The sequence below is a fragment of the Hermetia illucens genome, chromosome 2, assembly GCF_905115235.1.
Source record: "Hermetia illucens chromosome 2, iHerIll2.2.curated.20191125, whole genome shotgun sequence".
Classification (NCBI taxonomy): domain Eukaryota; kingdom Metazoa; phylum Arthropoda; class Insecta; order Diptera; family Stratiomyidae; genus Hermetia; species Hermetia illucens.
In genome coordinates this window covers 41829055-41851199 of record NC_051850.1, presented here as the reverse complement: position 1 = coordinate 41851199, position 22145 = coordinate 41829055, and the positions used below count along the sequence as shown (strand labels likewise).

The following is a 22145-nucleotide window of genomic DNA, read 5'->3' as shown; positions in this document are numbered from 1 at the left end:
ATGCTACAATGGGCGCTGACAGCACTTTGCTCGGACGATAACGACAATGGTGGGAGGTTTGTGGATTTCTGCAATTTCCAGCGCCTCGTCATTGGTGACACATTGTTCGATCACAGAGCTTGGCCTAAGGTCAGTTTGGTTTCAACCGACATACACCAGTTTTCGATCAGCAGTAGATTTAGGAGTTGTCTTCTGGATGTACGCAACAAAAGAGGTGCTGTCACCGCCGACGGTCACTTACCTTTGGTTGCGTGTTGCGTCCGCTACTTCTCGCAAGGTTAGAAAGCTGCGTCCCCGTCCGCTTTTATGAACCATCAAAAATGCTTTTTTTGCGGTAACAAAGCCGTGAGTGACATCCCAAACAGGTTCCATAAGATCTGACTGACTGTGGAATCATGGAAGCAGATCGATGAACGGAAGGGGTTAAAGGCTCAATTGATTCTCCCTCCCAGAATTGTTCAGCGCCGCACCTGCGGTTTCTGCAGATCTGCTACTTCCACTCGAGCGGGAATCATGAGAATCCAAGACCTTTCCCAGAAAGTGGAAAAAGGGGATGATCGTTCTCTTTGCTGTTGCAAAGATAATAGTTAAAATAATCTTGGAACGCATCAAAGGACATCTCGAAAACTTGATCGATAGAGAGCAAGCGGGTTTCCGCATCGGATCATTCTCGATTGGCCACATCCTACAGATCATTTTGGGACAGTGTGTGAAGTTTATATTTTCGCTTCACCTGTTTATCAATTTTGAGAAGGTGTGAATATTGAGCGCTCCTAGCGCGGTATGCGCAGGAGTACCATTCCGAGGAAGTTAATGACTATTATCAGAGTGACATATGATGGCGCCAAATTTTTCGTCACGCATCAAGGTAACATCTTAGAGGAATTTGAAGTTAAAGCGGAGTCCGGTGGGGTTGCATCCTGTCACCGATATTATTTATTCTTGTTATTGGTGACGATCTTCTTCCTGCCTTGTCCGAAGGGCGTGGAGGAATTTAACGGACCATAGCATCTTCCCTCAAATACCTCGACTATTTTGATAACATTTGTTTGTTCTCTCACCGGGTCATGGACCTTGTCCAAATGGCTCGGGATTTGAAAAGAAAGGCAAATAAAGTTGGACTTGGGAGGAACTGAAGGGCATTTCAGCGAACTGTGAATGATTGGGCGTAGATGTGGCCGACGCGCTATACTCCACCAAGGGTTGAGTGGTATTCTTATATATACAGGGTACGTTCCAAAAGTAATGCAATTAATATTTTCAGGTAACTTGTTGGGCAGATTTGCATTACTTAATATTCTTCAAAGTATTGTCCTTGGACCTTTACACATTTTTTCCATCGTCTTCGGGGACCTCTCGAAAGTCACTTTCAGGGCTGCCTCAATCCGAGGGAACAAAAAGAATTCTGCTGGGGTGACATCAGGATTATAGGGGGGATGAAGCAGCATTAGCACCTGGTGTTCGGCCAAGAACTCACGGACGAATACTGCTTTGTGGCAAGGTGCGTTGTCGTGATGGAGTTTTCAGGTAGTGGAGATGTCTTTTACCGTCCTGATGACCTTTTTTCGGTGCCTTTTCAGCATATCCACATAGTAGACATAACCCTGTCTGTCCTTGAGGAACTTCTTTATTGCCTAAAAAGACAATGAGCATTGTTTTCACTCTTGATTTGCTCATTCTTGCCCTTTTCGGCTTGGGGAACTGGTCGGTGTGCCACCCACAGCTTTGTCGTTTTGTTTTCTGGGCCGTATTGGTAAGCCTAGGTTTCATCACCAAAGATAATGCTGTCCAAAAAACCAGATTCAATTTTCAATGCGAAACACAACAGTAGACAACAAGTTTAGTGCTTTGTCAACCATCGTACGATTTTATGCAAAATAATGTATAAAACTTTAAAATGCTCTCACCTTACTTAACCTGAGTGCATACATCCTACAATATCGCGTTCTTACTAGAATTAAATAAAGGAAGCTCATTCTATCTAAATTTATTTGCAACTTTTCTTTCTCCAACAATAACTATCGCAATCCCATTTTCTAATCCTTATCCTCTATTTGTCCTTTACTCGCTGCACCTTTGGTATCCTTTTCATTCATTCCTTTCGCAGTTTCTTGCAGCTTTGCAAGCATCTTATCCTCCTTGGCCTTCCGCTTCGCCTCCTTAGTCTTCTTCCTGTCTTCACGCTCCTTCTGCTCTAGCATCTCCTTGAAGCGGTCGTCGCGGGGATCCACCTTGAACCCGAAGTGCCTCCTCACTTCCTCAATAAGTCGCTCCTTCCTTTCTTTCGCCGCCTGAGCTTCCGCTTCCTTCTTGGCAATTTTAGCATTCAGTTCCCGCTTCCACTGATCCAATTTCTCTAGTTTCTTCTCAAGTTCCTCTTCCCGCTTGCGGATTTGTGCACGTTTCTCTTCCTTCGCCTTTTTGTTGATTTCAATCATTTCAGGGATGGTGTGCGGGAAAGCAACTCGTTCGTATTCCGCTTGTTCTTCTAGGTCGGACTTGGTGGGGAAGCAAATTCGAGGGTCGACTCCGCTGGATAAGCCGTAGCGCCCGAACATCATGCGGTTGTATTTCTCCGTTGTATGAATCCAGGAGTGTGGCTCTGAATATGGTCGCTCTTCACGGAGCATTTTACGATGTTGCGGAAGTAATCGGGAAGTGTTGAGCTTCTGGGGAGGCTTTTCTTCCTCGACTTCTGCAAAGGATGCGGGAGGCTCCGTTGTTTCTGCAGGCTCTGTGTGAGCAAAGGCTGCGATGATTCGGCCCGACGGCTGTTTTCTGAGTAGTTGACCATCTTTATTGATGATTGTATGTAGCGACCTGACGCTCCGCATTTTAAATGTAAGGAATAATCCCCTTTCTGACCAGCAAGCACCGAGACAACTTAAGCTAAACTTAACCTGATCAAATGTCAAAATGTCCTTCTTCTTCTTCTAACTTTTAGTGGTAAAAGATTGTGCAATCCGGGCAGCTTAGTATAAAAACAAATCATGTACACGAGAATTCATCTGCAAATGGTCAAATATCAAATAAGAACGGTTATAATCTGTAAAAAAGCGCCGATGGATTTAAATGGGTTTTAATTGGACCTTTGAGGATGTAGATGTACGAGTTTTCGAAGGAAAAGTTGGATGTTGATATGTCTCTCAGCAAGCGTATTTTTGACCATGATCTGTTATCTTTTTTGGAGACATCAAATCTGATTTTTTTTGCTTATATAACTTGTTGGTTTTTATTGAAAAAATTCTTTTTTATGCTTTTAAAATACTCAAATAGTTGTACTTCTTGTGAGGAAATAAATTGCTCACGTACGTTTTGGGTAGTCAGTCATCATGGATGCATCTTGGGCTTTAGACAGACGCCATCGACGCTAGTTCAGAGTTTGGCTTGGCAATGGCTCACCTCAGCACACGTACGGCGTTGCGGAAATGGATTTTCGGCACGTGTGAGCGACTCTCAACTTACGATGCGGCCGCGGGAGAGGATCGCACTGAATAGGTGGCAATGTTGTTTAGCCTGGACGCGCACTGGCAATGCTTGACTAAAGTGCACATGATACTCCATTGGAGTTCCTGGGCGTAGTTGAGCCGCAATATACACGACCATAGACTTGGGAAACGATCAAGCATTCGGAAGAAGATAGGCTGCACTCATCATAGCAACGGACAGGACCTTCAATTAGTGCATCGTCGGCAGAGCATAGGTTGATGCGAACTAAGTTGGAATAAGGGGACCCCTCTCTCTGCGTCTTCCCGCAGGGTCCCCACTGGATTATTTGCTTTTAGCGGTTGAGAGGCATATAATGGAGCAGAGGTTCGAGGCGCTACAAAGCTTCGCATATGCAGCAGGATCACTATAACGACTAATTTAGTGACCGTACTTAAATTAAGTGATTAAACATTAAATGGGTTTTAATATTTAAAATACTCGAACATTTGGAATAACGGAGTGAATACTCGTACAAGAATTCTTGATAAAAAGACACCAGGATGTAAATAAATTGATCTAAACCAATTTCAGAGGCATCACAACACAAACAGAAGTTTCCGATATAGAGAAGAAAGTTGCTTTCTATGAGCAATTATACACAGTTCAGAAGAGCCTTCCCAAATCTGGCAATGTGGTCGTAACGGGTGATCCGAATGCCAAGTTGGACTCTGATAACCCTTCGTTTAGGCATGTTCTTCGAGAATGACCATAATTTGAATGTCGCTTACCTTCGACTGGCATGCCACTATAGCGTCTACGCGGAAAGTAATAATAAATATAAATAAATTTTCTTCTCGGCATCGGTGATGTTTTTAATGCATTCTTGACTGCAGTACGTGGGGGATTCAATGGACGATGTGATCTTTCCACCGCATCAACTAAACTGATAACATCTGCTTGCTCCATCACCCAGTCATGACTAAATAATTTTCGAGCGTGATTCACTTTTCAGTGAAGATGACAACCATGTGCAGCCAACCATCTACTTGCTCATCGCATGCTTTGGATCTGTTCAGCAGTATATCTAGCAGCAAGTACTGCAACATCATCTGTATAACTAATCAGACTCGACTCTTCCGTCGATTCTTACTAACTATCGGAGGAAGCGTTCTAGAATTCCGTCTTGTGCTTTTTGCCATGTAATTCTGGCCTTCCAGCATTTCAAGAAGAAGAGGGCGTTTCACGAATAATCCATCAATATTCATAAGAGTTAGCACGACACATAGGATTTAGTATAACTGCTCATCTTACAGAATTGAAAGCATATGTAATATCGAGTGTTACGATATTACCGTTGTGCGACCCATTCCGGTGAATCACACTCACGACTTCCATGACCTCCTGTACGATCTCCGACAGGTGTAGATGGGTTCCCATAGCCCAAACCATGTAACTCTTTGTAGAGGCTGCCCATAATCGCATTAATCATGTTTCATTTCCGATTCTGATTTACCGTTGTTAAGAAGTTTTCTCGTATATTATTCGGCAGCATCCACTATAGCGAGTTTTGACCTTAAAAATGCGCAGAGGAACTGCCTGTTCAGGTGTTCGTTGCCTCTGGGTATTCACGCTTAATAATCCGTTTCCCTTTGACTTCTTTTGTAAGAAGTCAAGGTTTCGGATTTTCAAAGCGCACAAGTGGTGACGGGATGTCAGATACCAGTAGACTCAGCTGTCAATAAGAACCTGAGTTAAATTACGGTAATCTTCTCGGGCGAGCAGTGCTGACCACATTGCCTCCTACAGTGTACTGTAGTGTTACTTTACGGTCTTGAATCAAGTGCTCTAACACACTTCAAGGCCATGATCCATTATTATTATTACACAAGCTCTATACTAGACACCAGAGCGCAACAGCTCCTTGGCGGCCTCACAAAAATTACTCTTGCCCATTATTTTCGTTAATAATTTAACGAGAACTCTGCCAGTTTTCTACTATACTATCATTATGTGGGACTTCAATGGGACTTACCGGCGAAAATGAGGATGGCAACCAATGTTTTGGCGAGCATTTCGTCGATCTCAAAACCTTGTACTTACGAATACGTAGTCTGTTAAATGGTTCTGACGTTTTCGAACACTTTACAGAGGCAATAGTAAAATGCAGATGCAAATTCTGATCAAATGTCTCCACTTTCTCATCATTGTTGATACCAAAACCTGCCGTTGATCTGCCCATTAAACCATCGTTAAGGACGTTAATAGCATCCTGGGTAATTTCATTACAAATTGCGTCGATTTAGAAAGAGGCGATATGAACTCACTCATGAGACTACTGGTCACTAGCAGCGTCGTAGAAACAGGGAATCAAACAAAGACCACAATTCTGAAAGTGTTTCATCAACAGTGATATTTGGCTGTGGAAGGATGATGTCCAAAAGAAAGTTATCAAATATTTAACTAGCTGAACCCACAACTAGCAAACATTTCGTAAGGCCCTCAATCAAAATGCAATAACAGACCTCTCAAGACTTCTGGAAGGAAATTAAAACAGTTCTCAATCTTAAATGGAATATTGTAATCAAACATTTCAGACGGATATCCTTGATAAACGGAGTAGCTAAAGTTCTCAATGTCATGTTGAAGTAGAGACTAGAAGAGAACACGGAGAAACCTAAATGCTTCCCGGATAGAAGCTGGAATTATAGAAGTGCCAGGAAGATAAGCAGTAACAAACTTCTGCTTTCCAGCACGTTCCGAAAAAGTCAAGTTTTCTGGCTGGCTTATTCTTACACTAAAACAAAAGGCGATTGAAATTATCCGCGAATCCCCGCGGAGCTACTCAGCGGCGTGCTGCCAGTAAGCTGACGACTTAATTTTAATCTAGTCTGGTCTGGCATAGAGAATCAGCGGTTTAAAACTGGTAAACCCAAATCATGGCCTTCAACAGAATATGTGAGAAGTTAGACTTACCCCTATACAAAAGGAACACTATCTACGTCACTAGAAAGCAAAGAGATGGGTCTTAGATGGAGTAATGCGACCGCTGCACAGTTAAGCAGTCCTGTGGGTTAAATAGGAGATACAAATCTATCAGCATTAACAGACCATTCATCACGTCTGCTGTTATTTGTTTTCGCAAATATATGGGTCGACTAGAGGAAGTTTGGTTAAGTTATTAAAAAAAACATGCCAGTCTTTGCTATGGTAACATTGGCATGAAAGACAAACTAGAGTGTCCTGCCAAATAGAGCAAAAAGACCTTGTCCCGGTGTATATAATAAAGATTTGTCTAACTTCAGGACCTTGACCAGGGAGGTCTTCAACATCTACTGCAGGCACAAATATGTACTTGCTGTACAAACACTACGTGAAGAGGTGCAAGTTGGCCATTAAGACTCAGTAAAAATCTGGCTAAGAAATAGACGAGCCCATCCTCTCTTGAAAATTCGGAAAGCTTTTGGACAGAATATCCCGCTGAGATACTGGAGCTGCTAGTCTATACGCACTTCCCGCCAACGAGGAGGATTGTGAGCCAGAATCTCGCTTGGAGGTTATGCAGTCTCAGTCGTGTGGGATTATCGAATCGATATTTACCGACGATAAAATCAGCCAAACGACACAACGCCAGTCATATTCCAGAAATAGCAAGCAAGAATTGCGTCGGCTTGTGGAGATGTACCAAAGCTGTATTTCGTTCGGATATATATCGCATTTCTAAAGACGCACGAGCGTGGTTTCCATACCGAAAGCAGTTCAAGAAGGACTTTTGGCCAAACAGTTGCTGACTTTAGATGGCGGAGGCTCACTATATGCGTCAAGTCGAGGAGAATTTGGCCTTTTTTAGCAACACTTGATCGTGTACAAATGCGTACAGAATTACGGCGATTTGCACGGAGACAATCAATCAATTCTTTAGGGATCTAAAAGAGATTTCTACTTGAAAAACGGGGAAGCTGCTTGTAAACGACACGGGCTACCTCTGAAGATCTGTGCAGTCTGGATTCTGCTCCCCTTGTCCTTCCCACAACAGCCATGGTCTTAAGAGTTTGCGCCATCAAAACGACGCACCACAGCGTTAATTGGGCTCCTCGGAGCAACCACTGATGCTTATATGTGAGGATGCCTTTCAGCCCTTGGTGGGGTGCGCCATTGTACACGGTTCGCTGAAATGCGCTTCAATTCTCCCCAGAATTTCCCGAACCACCCGCACTCTTCCTCAGGCGATCTGCACCAAGTGCACTTCATGCGACCCATTCGCCGGCCATATTGAAAGAGTGGGTTCCACAGCATAGTGTAGTCAGCAATGGTTCCACTGCATGGTGAAGCCAGCAATGGAATTTTCGCCCCCCCATTGATGTGTGACCTAGTCATTGCCACTTCCTTCTCATGGCTCACTGGTAAGTGGCATCTGCGCCAAGTTCTTTGTTCGAAATAGTATTATGCCAGCGTACCCCGATGGTACGTCGGAGGCAAATGTTCATGAAGGCTTTCCATTCCTGGAACATAGAAAAATATAAGCGCAGAACAGATTCAACTTGATTTTGGTTTTGAGATAACCGCATTCCCAGATTTTAGACAAGCCAGTGAAGGCGGATCTGGTGCTGTTAATGCGTCGAGCGACATCCAGGTCGGTGCCACTGTCGGCAGAAACCACTTTTCCTAGATATAAAAATTCTTTCCAAATGTAGAGCCTGATGAGGAAGAAAACAGATGAACTTCATTCATAACAAGAAGAAATAATATCGGTAACAAAATACAACCTTGGCTAACTTCGCTTCCGACCTCAAATTCCTGTGACATTCTACCTCGGGGCAGCATTTGACATTTTGCGCGACCATATGTCGCTCTGATAAGAGCTATCAGCCAGATACTCCCCGTTCACATTGTCGAAAGTCTTCTCGAAATTGATGAAGAGAAGGGCAGACGGCGAAGATCTAAACTCCGCGTACTGTTTGAAAATGGTCCGTAGGGTGTTAATGTGGTCAATGAGATGCCTTTGATGCGTTGCAGGATTATTTTAGCTATTATTTTTGCGACGACAGGCATGCAGATACTCCTCATTCAAGACGGGTATCTTTCCTTGGAATCTTGACGATCATCTTCATTTCTACCACTCTCTCGGTCGCGGATTGAATTTCCCGGGATTTCACACGATATCGGACCTCGAGTGCATCACACCCGCCATCATTTGCAATGGTTAATAGTGTCTTTAATCCCTTCCGTTATCGATCCGTTTCCACGATTCTGCAGTCGGCCAGATCATAAGATCTCTCCTCATCGGAGCGTGGCCGACCTCTTCGATATTCTCCGGCGAAAACAACTCCTAAATCGACTACCGATCGCGAAGTGGCCGATCTGATTACTCGTATGTTGTCGGTCAGCTGAAACAGAACTAACCTTCTGGCAACCTCTGTGCTCGAAAAATGTGCCACCAATGATGAGGCAGTGGAAACTCCTAAAATCCGCAAACCCTCCGTGACCCATGTGGTTGATGCGGAGCCATAGAGAGAAAAACCGGGCCGCGAGGTCAAAATTGTACGGAAAATGAGACTCGGGGGTAAAAATTATAAAAGCTGGGGGAGAGAATTATACCCGTTCGCCTGTTATCCCTTTTTTTCACTGAAATTTATATTCCGGACCTGGGGGAATCCAGTCCCCTATAGTCAGGCCCAGGTCGATGCATTGGTGTCGGTGTGTCGATGTCGGCTAGATGGTTTTCTTCTGTGTGTTTCCCATCCTATCTCAGCAGGAAACGGATGCAACCGGAAGATTGATCTTGGATGCACCTACTTATTTCCTCCTCACTTCCTAGCAGAACAAACATGGATCAATTACTGAGAATGTTGCGCGTGTTTGCTTCCACCAAGCTTTCTATAGAGAAATTTTAAAGCAACATTACCATTAATCCGAAATGAATTTTTAAGGAAACTCTGCCTTTGTCTCCCGCTGTGATGTGCGAACCATAAACAGCTGAGCAATGTCCATTGTTATGATAGATGCCGCCAAGTGCTCGCAACGACCCGCAAACACGTATGCGCATACCAATGCCGTGCATCACATACACGACACTAACACCAGCCCTTATGCGGACATCCTGAAGGCCAAGGGTCCAAATGGGTTGTAGAGCCTCGACGACCAGTCCAAGGGAAGTAGTAGTTGGCTGGATTTGCAGGAAACCCTCGGAGTGGATCCAAAGTCACACCCAACAGGAAGTAGGATCAATTGTAGATTTTCATTGGAAAATTAAAAAAAATGGTCCTATGTCTACAGCAGCTCTCGCAAGAAATGGAAAATGGGAGAAATTTGCGCCCAGAAGTGATGCAAACCTTATTTCTAGGTGCACAAGCCAGCAGAATCGCCTCGTCGTTACAGTCTTTCTGTATATAAAAGAGGAAAAATGCTTTGTATGAGTATATTGCGAACAAGAGTCTAAAAACGCCCAATATTCTATATATGTAGGTGCCAATGCTGGGTTGTCCAGCATTGGAAAAATTGAAAGTTGATTGAAACTTTCGAATGAGAATCCAGGGCTAAACTAATGATGCCGCCTGACTTGGTACGTTTATGGTGCTTAGCTCAACTGTATATATTGCAAACTTTTCCGGCGTAACTGGCAGCCCGAACTGAATATGAATGGCGGCCTTTATGAAAATATCAACCTGAAGGGCGCGGTCAGTTGATCGAAAGAATTGGAAGCGATGCATCAAAAGGGCTCGGGTTTGAAGTGGACTGTCGCGCCACCGTAAGTAAATATGATAGTCATATGTCAATTCTCTGCTGAGGTTAAATAATTCCGGAGATATTCCCCACTTCTTTTTAACGATGCTCATACCATCATCTCCAAATTTAGTACTGAGAGTTCGGTGCGAAACCTTAGCTAGCAGCCGATTGCTACTGGCCAACTGAATTCGCAATGGAAATCTGCGAAAAATGGTAACTAGTTGGGCTCGATCTAAGCTGGGGATTTTTTTCAATCATCTAAATCGAATGCAAGTTATCTAGCGGCCAACAGTGATCAAAGTCCTGTACTGGTGCCTGATGAGTGCAGTAGTGCTAGACGAAATCGGCAGTTGAAGAATTGGTTAATCTAATTTTAGTACGTTAATGTACACCCTCGGTAGGTTGAACTCTACTTACTGAAATGGTTTGACAACGGGTCACAATGACTACTTTACCTTCATATGAAATCCGTGCAAAGTTCTATAATACCAACAATTATCTCAAAAATCTTAAAATTTAATCAAACTTTGGCTAAATATTGCGTATATATATGCAGGAAATAATTGCTCGAACCAATGCTTACATGTGTTCGTAAAATATCGTTTAACATTATATTTAAAAGTCTAAAACTGAAATGACCTTTTGAAAAATCTTGGATATTTCTTACAACTACATTTGAAATAAGCTTTTTAAGGATATATATGCTGCACAGTTTCAGTTCTGAAAAGTAAACCCTGAGGACAAGGAGCATAGGATCAACAAAAGAAAGTAAATCTACCTGAAATGTGATCAAATTATTTCGGCTAGTTTTAGATTTATCTTCGTTGCCATTTTAATCAGATTATTCTTTCCCGGTAACATGTTCCGAATGTTAAGAGCTTGTTACCCAGCTTAACTGCAACATTTTTTCTTGGTTCTATATCTAATCAATAATTATTGGTAAATATATCACTGCGCCTTCCCTTAATCCGTTTTGAAAAGTGGACTGACTGCACGTAGGAAGTTGATTTCAAATTCTTTCTCAGAGAAACGATCGACAGATGCTCTGAAATAAGACAAAACCGGTTAGAGGATATTCTTACACTAGAACAATAAGAAAACAACCTTGCCGCTTGCCGAATCTGCTCATTCTGTTCCTTTGAGTTATATAAAACACTCAGAAAACAATTTGCATAATCCACTGCATCCACTGCTAGATATCCGGTCTGACTACCTTCCGATGTTTCTATGATATCCATAAGCGGGCCGCCCGACCGATTTGCAACCATAATCAACCCAGCCGCCATGCACTCCACAACCCCAATTCCGAAATGCTCATTCCACATTGTGTGTACTCCAATCTTTGCGGACTGGAAGAGTTGAACCAACTCCTGATACGAAACATTCACTCTAAAGTCTACAGAATTTTCTAGTGAAAGATGTTTGCTCAAGTCTTGCATATTTTTCAGGCGGTCGCGATCTTCGTCATTGCGACACGAGCCCACAATCACTAAACGTAGTTTGTTCCAGAGATCCTCATCTTTCACCAATAATGTTCGAAGCTCGTACATTGCTTGCAATTGCAGCGGATGATCTTTTTCCGGACGAAACTGCCCGACCGATAGAATGACAATTTTTTCGTTGTCGTTGCCGGTAAATTGGAGATTTTTTAGGTGGTTCACTTCGCACGGCGGATAGACTCTGTGAGTTTTGAATGGAACATCCCATAAGTTGACAATGTGATTTTCAGTCCAGGAGGAATTCACCATCACAGTTTGTGAACAACGTCCAACTACACTATATAGCTACAATATGGCGATATTTACTTTGGGGTTAGCCAAAAAGTAAAAAAAATCCTACCTTTGCAAAAATCCTATAGTAAAGCAACTTCAACCATGTTAAAAATGGATTTTTCACTACATAATTTTGATTATTGTGCGAATAGACTCTGTTTTGCACTCTCCTTAACATGTCTGTGCTTATGGTTGGGTAGTGAACGTAGCAACCGACTTTACACATTCCTAGGAATCTAAAAATTGGTAATGTGAAGGAGTAACCCATTGTGTCCAGATAGATGTCGGGTTGGTATTTAAGTAATGCTTCGAGTCCAAGGATCATTGATCCGATGCTTTGTCCCAGCAGTGTGAAGTAGGGATACATTTTCGCTTCGACCCAGTGTCGCTTTTTCAAATATACGAAACTTGTATTCTCCTCGTCGACGGCGACGTTGAAGATATTTTTCGCTCGATTAAAGATGGTGTTTGGTGAAGCGTCAGTGTCGCCAGTGTAGATGATAATTTTTACATTTTCATATTTTGCCTGGAAATTGTAAGATCGTAGATTAGTTACTTTCATTAGTAATTGCGTAAAAGCGAATGAGGAACTGTAATGGGTAAAGCAGTACTCTGCAGGATAAATTGACTCTGAATATAGCTCCCTGAGGCCAACATGTCTCTCTGTGAGGGTGACCTATCTTTCGTCGAGGGTAATATGTGGTTCTCCAGGAGCCACGCCTATCGTTTACCAAGACCGTTTGAGTGGTGATAGCCATACCATGTACGAGGTAACTATCTACTATTAACAGAAACCCACGGATCTAGACTGGGGAGTCGAAAACACCTCCCCAAATCGTACCGTTTGGATAGTTTGCAGTCGAGGGTAACTGACTGTATCGCATCAGTGAGTGAGTTTAACCTTACCGCGCTACGGGGAGCTATGGCATGGACCTTCTAACCCTCATACTCGAGGGAATCAAATGAGTACACAAATGAAAAAACTAAAATCAAATAAACAGGATCCCGTACCGCACACAAACTGGCCAACCAGGCGGAAGCACCTCTTCGAAACACTGAGAGCCAGGTGATAACATCCAGAAAGGGAAAAGTCGGGCCACCAAGTAATGGAGCCAAGGTTAACATTGGCATACTGGGAGGATTACAATCAACAAAGACTACTGCTCAAAAAGGAGGAACAAGCAAAAGTACGTCTGAGATCAGTATATCAGACGTCAGGAAGGAGGCAGGCCTCAGAGGCGCAAGTGCTAAATGGTACTTGCATTAACTGAAGGAAGGCCTGAAACCAGAAGAGACCCTTAAGAAGGCTCAGAACAGACCTATGCCATCTTTATCGGAGCCAAGAAAGTGTGGAGCAATGGAGATTAGCCCACATGAGAAGAATGCTCCTAAAAAACCCAAGAGGGGGGAAATCCCGGGTAAGTCAGGGATGAAGGTAAGAATCAGGAAGCCCGTTATTAGCTATACTAATGCGATCAAGGGCATTCGACTGGCCAAACTACCAAAAACGTTTGCCGAGCAAAAACTCATTCGTTAGGAGTAGGAAACCACCGAAGACCTTGACGTCAGGCAGATGGGCAAGGGATGGATTGCAAAGCTTATGTTCGTCAAGCTACGTTTTCGATCAGGCCACATACTGCTGGACCGCGTGACGGTGCACACTACGGAGTGGCTTATGACTTTAGTTTCTAAATTGCCAGGTTGGGAAGAAGGAGAACTGTCTACATGTGCTGAGGATGATACACCAAGCGCACACATGGTGTTTCTTCCTTAAACTGCAGTATAAGAGATGTAAGATCTCATGGGCCTTCTAATTGCTCAGAATGAGGCGACTAGGTGGAGCGGAGCAAGTTGGACAGCAAGGGTAGACTCTCCATGATCGCGATGGATGACTGATCCCTGGAGGCGATCAAATGTCAAAGTTGCCATTCAACTACAGATTTGGAACATACCTGTGAACGTGCACAGGAAAAACTCGAGGAAAGACACTTTGGAGGAGACATCGGGTGGAAAACCTACCGAGGTTCTCGAAGGAATCCGACCGACCTGAAAAGACTGGATCAAGTAGGGCAGTAAACCTGCTTCCCAGTGAAGGGGAGAAGCCGAACGACCTAAACCTAGATCTTCTAGAGCTTAGGGTGGATAGCGACGTACCGGAAATGGCCATGTCTGAGGAGGAGAGTGATACTTCGACAGTGGAGATGAGCTGCAAACACTAATGGAATCAATGGCCAGCACTAAGATAGCCCAGGTAAACCTCCACCATACAAAAGCTGCATCTGCAGTAACTGAACAAAGATAACATTGGAATAGTGCTGGCTCAGAAGCCCTGGGTATGCGGGGGTAGATTCGCGGTCTGCAAGGAGGAAGCATGCAGGTAAAATTGGGACTCATCTTGTGAAAAGTCAAGAGCTTGCATTATTGGCAAAAGAAACTTAAGATACATATGTTTTTCAGAGCTTCTACCTGGAGACCTCGTGGCTATCCAAGTCGTACTGAAAGCCGAGGGAAGAACTCAAAAGTCAGTCGTGGTATCAGGATACTTCAGAGAATATGATACCCGAATCCCACTAGAATTAGTCGTTAGAATGGTGAAATTCTGCGAGAAGGCACTACAATTTTTTTCCGCTACGATGCTAATGCCCACCATGAGGTCTTTGGAAATAGCAACTTCAATTGAAGAGGTGAGTACCTACTGGAATTCATCCTTAGCCATAAGTTAAAAATACAAACTGTAAAGACCACAGCAACATTCGTGACTAGCACCAGACATGACGTGGACGACATAACTCATGGGGACACTCTGATGAGCGGCTTGGTCAAGAATTGGAGGGTGTCGAATGAGCCGTCTATGTCGAATTGCAGACTAATCAGATTCGATATTGAAGGCAATTTGGAAGTAAACAACATAATAAGGTATCCCAGGAGAACATACTGGAACTTTTACACAAAACATCGGAGTGAAAACATGGCTTATTTATAAGCGAGCGGTAACATCAGGAGCGAAATAGAGCTATGAGGCTAGCTGTCCGGCTAAGACAGTCAAGTTATCAAGGGACGTACCCTGGTGGAAGAGAAATTCTCAGAATGAGAAAGAAGGTGCGAAAACTCTTCAACCAGACGAAACAAACCGGGGACGGATAGAGGTACAAAAAGGCACTGTTAGCGTATAGCAACACGATCAGGGAAGCAAAATGTAAAAGCTTCAGGGAATTCTGTGAATTGAATAGAAGAAACCACAGAAGCATCCAGGCTATATAAGGCAATAGCCAAAGACAAAGCAATGTCTTGAGTCTGTTTGAAGGAGGGGGGACGTTTACCGAGAATGAGGAGGACAGAGTACTCATTTCCTACCCCACCACGGGGAAGGCGATAACATTCTGTGTAACACCCCAGCAACGAACAAAAGAGGAGGAAAGGAGGAAATGAGAACTGGAAACTAGAATAAAATGGGCAGTGGGAACCTTTATCCGCTGAAATCAGCCAGAGAAGATGGCATTTTCCCGGCACTACCCCAGAGAGGCGTTGAAATAATCTTAGAATTTCTCCTAAGAGTGGTATAGGGCGGCATAGCTTTCGGATATATATGCAGGGTATGGAGGATCTTTCCAGAATCTTTCAGAGCAACCAGCCAACAACCTATGGCGCGGTCATCTGAGCAGAAAGAACTGAACTCAGCAAAACAGCCAGGGATTTACACAAACTTCAAAGACAGAATCTTAATTGAAATAATTTTTAAAAAATATAGACTTAATTCATATTATTGAGATTTAATTAATTCTATAAATGGCGACCCCGACAATAAAACAGTGTTGATATGGTGCCGACCTGTGAAACAAGGGATACGAAGACCTCCCTCCAGCACTGAGGAGTAGTGAACAACTCGAGTAAGTGCATATGGCTCGTCAGTCAAAATTTGACGGAAGCGCTCATTTTACGTCGCCTCACTGCACGTTGAACTTTTTTGTCATGTTCTGTCGATGTTCTGGGAAAATTTATTGCGACTACGAGCACAACACTCAAATAAGTAATTATAATAATTTTAATCTCAAATATGAAGCACATATATTTATTTCACTTTAACTGAAAATCTGTAATTGATTAACATTAAGCGGTGTATATGTATAAAATGTAAAATCTATTTTCAAATGTAAATAACCTGAGGCCGCAAGAGTCAGCACTGCCTCTTTCTCTTATAAAAAAAAAAAAAAAGAGAATGCCACAAGAGACGGCGCAGGAACATTTTCTTCTCCTCCGCTCTTTCGCTTCTTTGATTTCTCGAATTCCGTTCATTCCACTTGCGCGTTATCTCTCTTGGGTTGGTCGTTTCCGCTAACGATGTCCTCAGTAACTACCGCGTGCGTATGGGTACCGCCGTTTTGGCGTAGGAGCCCGGCAGCATAGTGCCTCCAACTCGGGGCCCAATTCACTTTGGCCGGCGTCACAGTATATGCCGTTCGTTTTAATTACGCGCTGATCGGGCTGGACGAGGAGTCAGTTGAGGTTGTCTCCGACCTCCTTGCAAACTACTCTTATAGGCAATTAGAAGAGCAAACGCCTGTCAGTAAGTGAGACTGCTAAATTTAACCGCTTACTGATAGAGCTAACGCTAGATGACACTGTGCCAAGCCAACTGGTGCGTGAAATGAAGCAGTTGGGTGCTGACAAAATCGGCACCGAGCTGCTACAATCTGTGCGGCTGCAGAGTGTTTCCGAAAAGCACACAGGCCATCCTGACATGAGCGGTTTGGGGGCTCTGGATACGTTAGTCTTCATCGCGGACAAAATTCATGAGGGCCACGTGCGACCCATGGGTGGTGAGGTGCCTCGCGACAACTCAAGCCAGGTGGCTCAGCTGCAGCAGATAGTGGGTGAGTTGGCAGAGGGCATCGGCGCTTTGCGTTCGTTGAGTAGGACTAGATCAAGGTCTAAATCCCTCTCTCGGGATGGGCAATCGATTAGTAGGTCGTCGAGCCCTTCGGCAAGCATCGGGCAACTAAGAAATGTACCAGCCCCTGCAATTTCTCCCCAATAAATCAAAGTTGCCGGCAGTTCTGGCGACTACTACCCGAAATGCAGCACCACGTCGCCTCACAATCTACGGTCGCTTGAGCCGGCGCAATAGCCTGGTCGATGCAGGCGCTGAAGTCTCTGTTCTTCCCGTATCTCGACATAACAATTAAATACCACAACTGCTGAAACTCACGGCAGCCAATTCTTCGTCACAGGCAGGTAGATTTGAGTTTAAGACTTCGACGACCGTTTTCTTGACACTTCTTAATCGTGGACATTGTTATACCTATCTTAGGTGGGGATTTCCGTTGCCACTATGATTTGGTATATATTCATAACAGGTCCCTTATTGACAACTTCCCTTAGGTCATCAGGAAAAATCTCATCCTGCTCACCCAGCACTCTTTTCATCGTTTTTGAAGACGTTGCCGAAGCACTTCTTCATAAATATCGCAACATCACTACCGAGCGTAGTCGCACCACATCAACATTACTGGCTCCCCATATTCTCTAAGATGCATCCATTACAACCGCAGAAGATCCTAGTTGCGCGGAAAGATTTCGAAGAACTTCTTAAGCAGGGTATTTGCAGACCTTCAGACAGTTATTGGTATTCGCCACACACCTTTCGGACTCTCCTTCACTAGAAAGATTTTTGGACTGTATAACGCGGCGGGAACTTTTCAAAGGTTAATCCACTCTGCCCTGTGAAACCTCAACTTCTGTTTCGTATATTTGGATGATGTTCTAGTCGCGTTTTCCTCTGAGCCCAAGCATTACGAGCACCTCGAGTGCATTTTTCAATGTCTCCTTAAGGATGGTCTAGTACTGAACGTTGAAAAGTGCAAATTTCCACAATCGCAGGTAAGATTCTTCAGCCACCTGATTACACCTGAAGGCATCCAACGCGACCCAGTCAGGGTGCAAGCGATTTCGAGCTTCCCGATTAAGAAATCTGTTAAGGATCTGACAAGGTTCTTGGGAATGATAAACTTGTATCGTCGTTTTTTGCCCATGGCCGCCCACCATCAATCACATTGTTCCCGGACCATAAACCACTCACTTTTGCTTTAAAAGAAAAGCTCGCCAAAGCGTTTCCTTGCCATCTCCGGCCCTTGAGCTGATAAAGTTCACTTCCGACATTCAACACGTGCCTGGAAAAGGTAACGTGGTTGCTGACGCTTTATCACGTTTTGCAGAGATCAAGATCCTCGTCCCCGTCGATTTTACGGCAATCGCCGAAGCACAGAGGGGGATGCAGTTCTTCAGAGCTTGAGGACCAACTCTAAATACAAATTTAGTGAGTTTTTAAAAATTGCACCTCCAATTCGGGATAGAATGAATGGAAAGTGTTATTTCCACATTTATTTTTTTACAACTTGTATTTATGTTCTAGATAAAATAAAAAATCAAATTTTTTGATGATTTTTCAATAGACTTAAAATGAACATTTTCTATTTTTCTACTAAATGAAGGTGACCAGTCCGATCGATGGTTCGCAACTAATTCTATTCAATTATTTTTACAATACAAATCAGTTGGCAAGGCCTACTACGCCACGGAGAGCACCCGTGGTGGCATCTGTCTGTCGGATTAACGAATGCTGCTAAATGAATCGCTTAGCCACCGCAAAGGATTTCTGGCCGTCCATGAATAAGGAGATTAATTCTTGCGCCAGACAGTGCATCGCAAGCCAGAAAAAAACCTCAACGCATGTGAGGAAAGGAGTAGGAATGTTTCCTCGGTCTGCCAAGCGTTTCCACACAATCCACCTCGACATAATTTGCCTCTTGTGAGACCCGCACGGTTTCAGGTATTGCGTCATAATCATCGATAGGTTCCCACGGTGGCCTGAGGCAATACCTCTGAAAGACATTACTGCACAATCTTGTGCAGAAGTCCTCTGTCGAGAATGGATTCCATGCTCTGATGGGCCGAAAATTATAATCACCGACCAGGGAATGCAGTTTGAGTCTTCCCCTTTTCTCAGAACTGGGCGACCTCTTCGGCTTCAAACGCACAGGAGGCTGAAGGCCGCTATAATAGCTCAAGACGACGCTTCTTGGTCGCAGGTTCTGTCACTCGTTCTTCTTGGCCTCCGAACAGCCAATCGAAAAGAATTTGCTGCAAGCCCCGCGAAGATGGCGTATTGAATGCATTCGGGCGAATTAATCTTGACAGAGGCGAATAATTTGCCGCATGCGCATGTTGCCGCAACATGAACTGAACAGAGTTCAAGGCAGCGTAGCGGCAAGTGAAGCGGTGCTGGGTTGGGGAAGAGGAGAGAGGTCCGAGGGTGGATTGGAGAGGAAAAATTGAAGCGGGAATCGTTAGAAGGAAGGAATTAAGAAGTGAAACACAGTGGCAGTCTCAGAAAGAAAAAAAGTGAAAGGATCGAAAACTTGTGAGAGAAAGGAGATTGTCAAATGTGTGTGCTTGGTTGAGTTTTTCCTGGAAAGTTTTTCAAATGTCTAGCGAAGAAGCAACCAATCAAATAAATAGGAAAGAGTCAAATCAGGGAAAATTTAAAAATAAAAGAACGTGAACAGCGCGAACCCTTTGTCGCCTTCGTTCCAGACAAAACAAACCTCCGGGACTACTTCGAAAACTAGCCGTGTCGTGGTTTAAATTAATATTGACGGTAGAAAATTATAACATTCGTGGAAATAAATTGTTACAACAGAAAACAGCGGAAGAAAGGCGAAGAGGCGGCTGCGATTGATGTAAAATTTTCGGGGAGGCTTGCCCGCGACAAACCATTCATCTAGCCGGATTCGGTAGTGTGTTTTCGCAGCCCGATCGGGAAAATCCCCGCGCACAGCATTTGCAGAAGTCTTTTCTTTTTATTATAAAAAAAATAAACAATTGTAAATTTTGTTTTGGAATTCCTAATGTTCTAAATTTTCTTCCCACCACAGAATCATCCACCACGCCGAGCTCGGCGTGATTAATAGCAAATGTAAGTGTAAAGTTTTTCAAATTTCTTGTTTTTTTTTTGATTTGGGAGTTAATTGTTTTTCTTTTAGTTTTTTCACGTTCTTTAATTTAATTTAATTTAATTTGGTTTTATTTTTTTATGATTATTTTTATATATTTGTTTTTTTTTTTGTGAATAAGATTACATTATGAATTCTGAATAATTTTTGAGTGATTTGAGGACTTCCTCCCTCTCTCTTCCACCTTGTTCCCGCAAAACCTGTGCAGGGACATCCTCAAAAAGACAAAATGGCCTGAGGATGTCAAGGAAAGGTGGGAACTACAGGGGCGCCCCTCATTCAAGGTCTAAGGCAGAAGAGGCAATAGTCGGGACTGTGATCCGTCGTGGATCTTCCCCCCTTGATCGCGGCACTCGGGTCCGGAGACTTACAGCTCCACGCGTACAGTCGAGCCGTTTTTCTTATTTTTCAATTTTAAGTCGGGGGTTTGGTCGTTATTCGTTAGGCCGTCGCAAATTCCTTTGCATTGTCTATTTTGGAATCCGGTGCGGACCCACGCATCGCACGTTGATTTTGTATTAATGATACGTGAGGAATCAAAGAGTTCAAAGGACCCCCCCCCCCCCCCCTCTGACGTTCCCGAGCCCGGCTAGCACAGAGGCATGCAAGAACGTGTCGACCGAGCACTTTGATGGAGCTTCAATCTTTGCGGGCGGACCTTCACGGTCAACTTCGCCACCTTTTTAGGTTTTTGGGATAGCCCTGCCCTCTAGGTCGTTGTCGGCCACTTAGGATGACCGCTGGGATCATCCTACCCAACTAAGTTCATTACAATGGTATACGGGGAGAACCTGAGACTCCCCAGCGAGCCTGTTTTCGACATCAGGTGGGGACTCAATGCTACCGGTCTGTCTCGCTTGCTCAAAGACGCAATACAAAAGCTGAAGCCGCTACCATCCCCCAACCACGCGAAAACATTGTTGTGTAGAGTCTAATTGGCAGACCTTGGCTCGACTAAACCCTTTCGTCCATCAAGAAAACGCGACTAGGGCGAGAGGGACGCAACGCGTCTGTTTTGACTTGTGGCAGCTGAGCTGAGGGGCGTGGAGTGGAGGTTGTGGCGAAGCGAGCAACTTGGGTGTTGTGTTAACCATGACACATGTTCTGGCACAGTGTCCGGCACTTGCGCAAAGTAGGTTCAGGCAACTGGGAGACTACTTAATACCAGATGCCAAGTTGAAACACTTGGAACGAGGCTACGGTCCTATCGGTACCACTGCCTTTGGGTCTATTGCTAAGGCTCGTAAGGCGATAATAATTATTCTTTCCACCAAACAAACGAATTTAGTGGTGATCCGCATTTTATGGCGGTTTATAGTACGTAGTCATTCTGTTTGGTGATGAATTTGCACGCATGGGAGGAGCACGTGGCTAAGCATTAATTAACTGCTCATGTTGTCATAGCATGACTTACAGTACCAAGTGGACACTTATGTTAACGGTATGGCAAATCATAACAACGTAATACTCCCAATCCTAAAACCGGCTGCATGGTTTTAAGGGGAACCCAGCTCAATAGCGAAATATTTTCTTCTCCGAGTCAACTCACTTTCAGCAAATGTAAAGCTGAAAATCCGTTCCGCACAGTGAACACCTCTTCTTACCTGCAGTGCCCTAACAGCACACCAAAGGACTCGTTCTCCGCCTCCTCCTGCATTGCAGTACGGATGGAAGATGCCGACGTTCACATCGTTGTTTCCCTTGTGCAGCTTCTCCTTCTGAATCAGAATATATTTGCGGAGTGCAAAGAAAACAGCGAACAAAACCGCGACTCCCACAAGCAGAAGTCCAATAAGTACGTAGAGTCTGGAATTGAATGTTTCAGTTAGTTTCGGCCACAATTGGAGGTCCTTTGAGGGCAGTCCATGCTTACAAGTTCAGTATTGAGAACATATTTTGATTTTTGTAAGTTTTCTAGGAAGTAGAGCGCGCAAATGCAATAGTTGTCCAGACGAATGCAATTTGTTTACATCTTTACGTGGTCTAATTCCAGCTACACCGGAGAGTTGACGTTTCCAGCTCAGTGGTTGACAGATGACATGACTAATCAACCAAAATGACGTTGTCTAATAAGAATGCACTGTATTATCGCCAGGAAATACTTTGACAGGGTGGTCTTATAATTTAATAAGGAATACTTACTTTTAACAATTCGATACCTTAGCATACTTACTCCGTATATCCACTTTGTGAAATCATTACTTTTTGAAAC

The 22145-nt window shown here is 43.9% G+C and overlaps 2 protein-coding genes across 2 annotated transcripts; both read right to left on the bottom strand.

Annotated features, from left to right (window-relative positions):
- Positions 1–1971: 1971 nt before the first annotated feature.
- LOC119649910 (growth arrest and DNA damage-inducible proteins-interacting protein 1) lies at positions 1972–2932 on the bottom strand. Its single transcript, XM_038052309.1, has one exon. It carries the CDS (start codon positions 2832–2834, stop codon positions 2037–2039), a length of 798 nt encoding a protein of 265 aa, XP_037908237.1. The 5' UTR covers positions 2835–2932; the 3' UTR covers positions 1972–2036.
- Positions 2933–10647: 7715 nt separating this feature from the next.
- LOC119648138 (GDP-Man:Man(3)GlcNAc(2)-PP-Dol alpha-1,2-mannosyltransferase) lies at positions 10648–21973 on the bottom strand. The gene is made up of 5 exons (XM_038049684.1): positions 21807–21973; positions 21538–21739; positions 11992–12450; positions 11257–11936; positions 10648–11197 (listed from the first exon to the last, which is right to left on the bottom strand). Exons 1-5 carry the CDS (start codon positions 21824–21826, stop codon positions 11116–11118), a joined length of 1443 nt encoding a protein of 480 aa, XP_037905612.1. The 5' UTR covers positions 21827–21973; the 3' UTR covers positions 10648–11115.
- Positions 21974–22145: the final 172 nt, after the last annotated feature.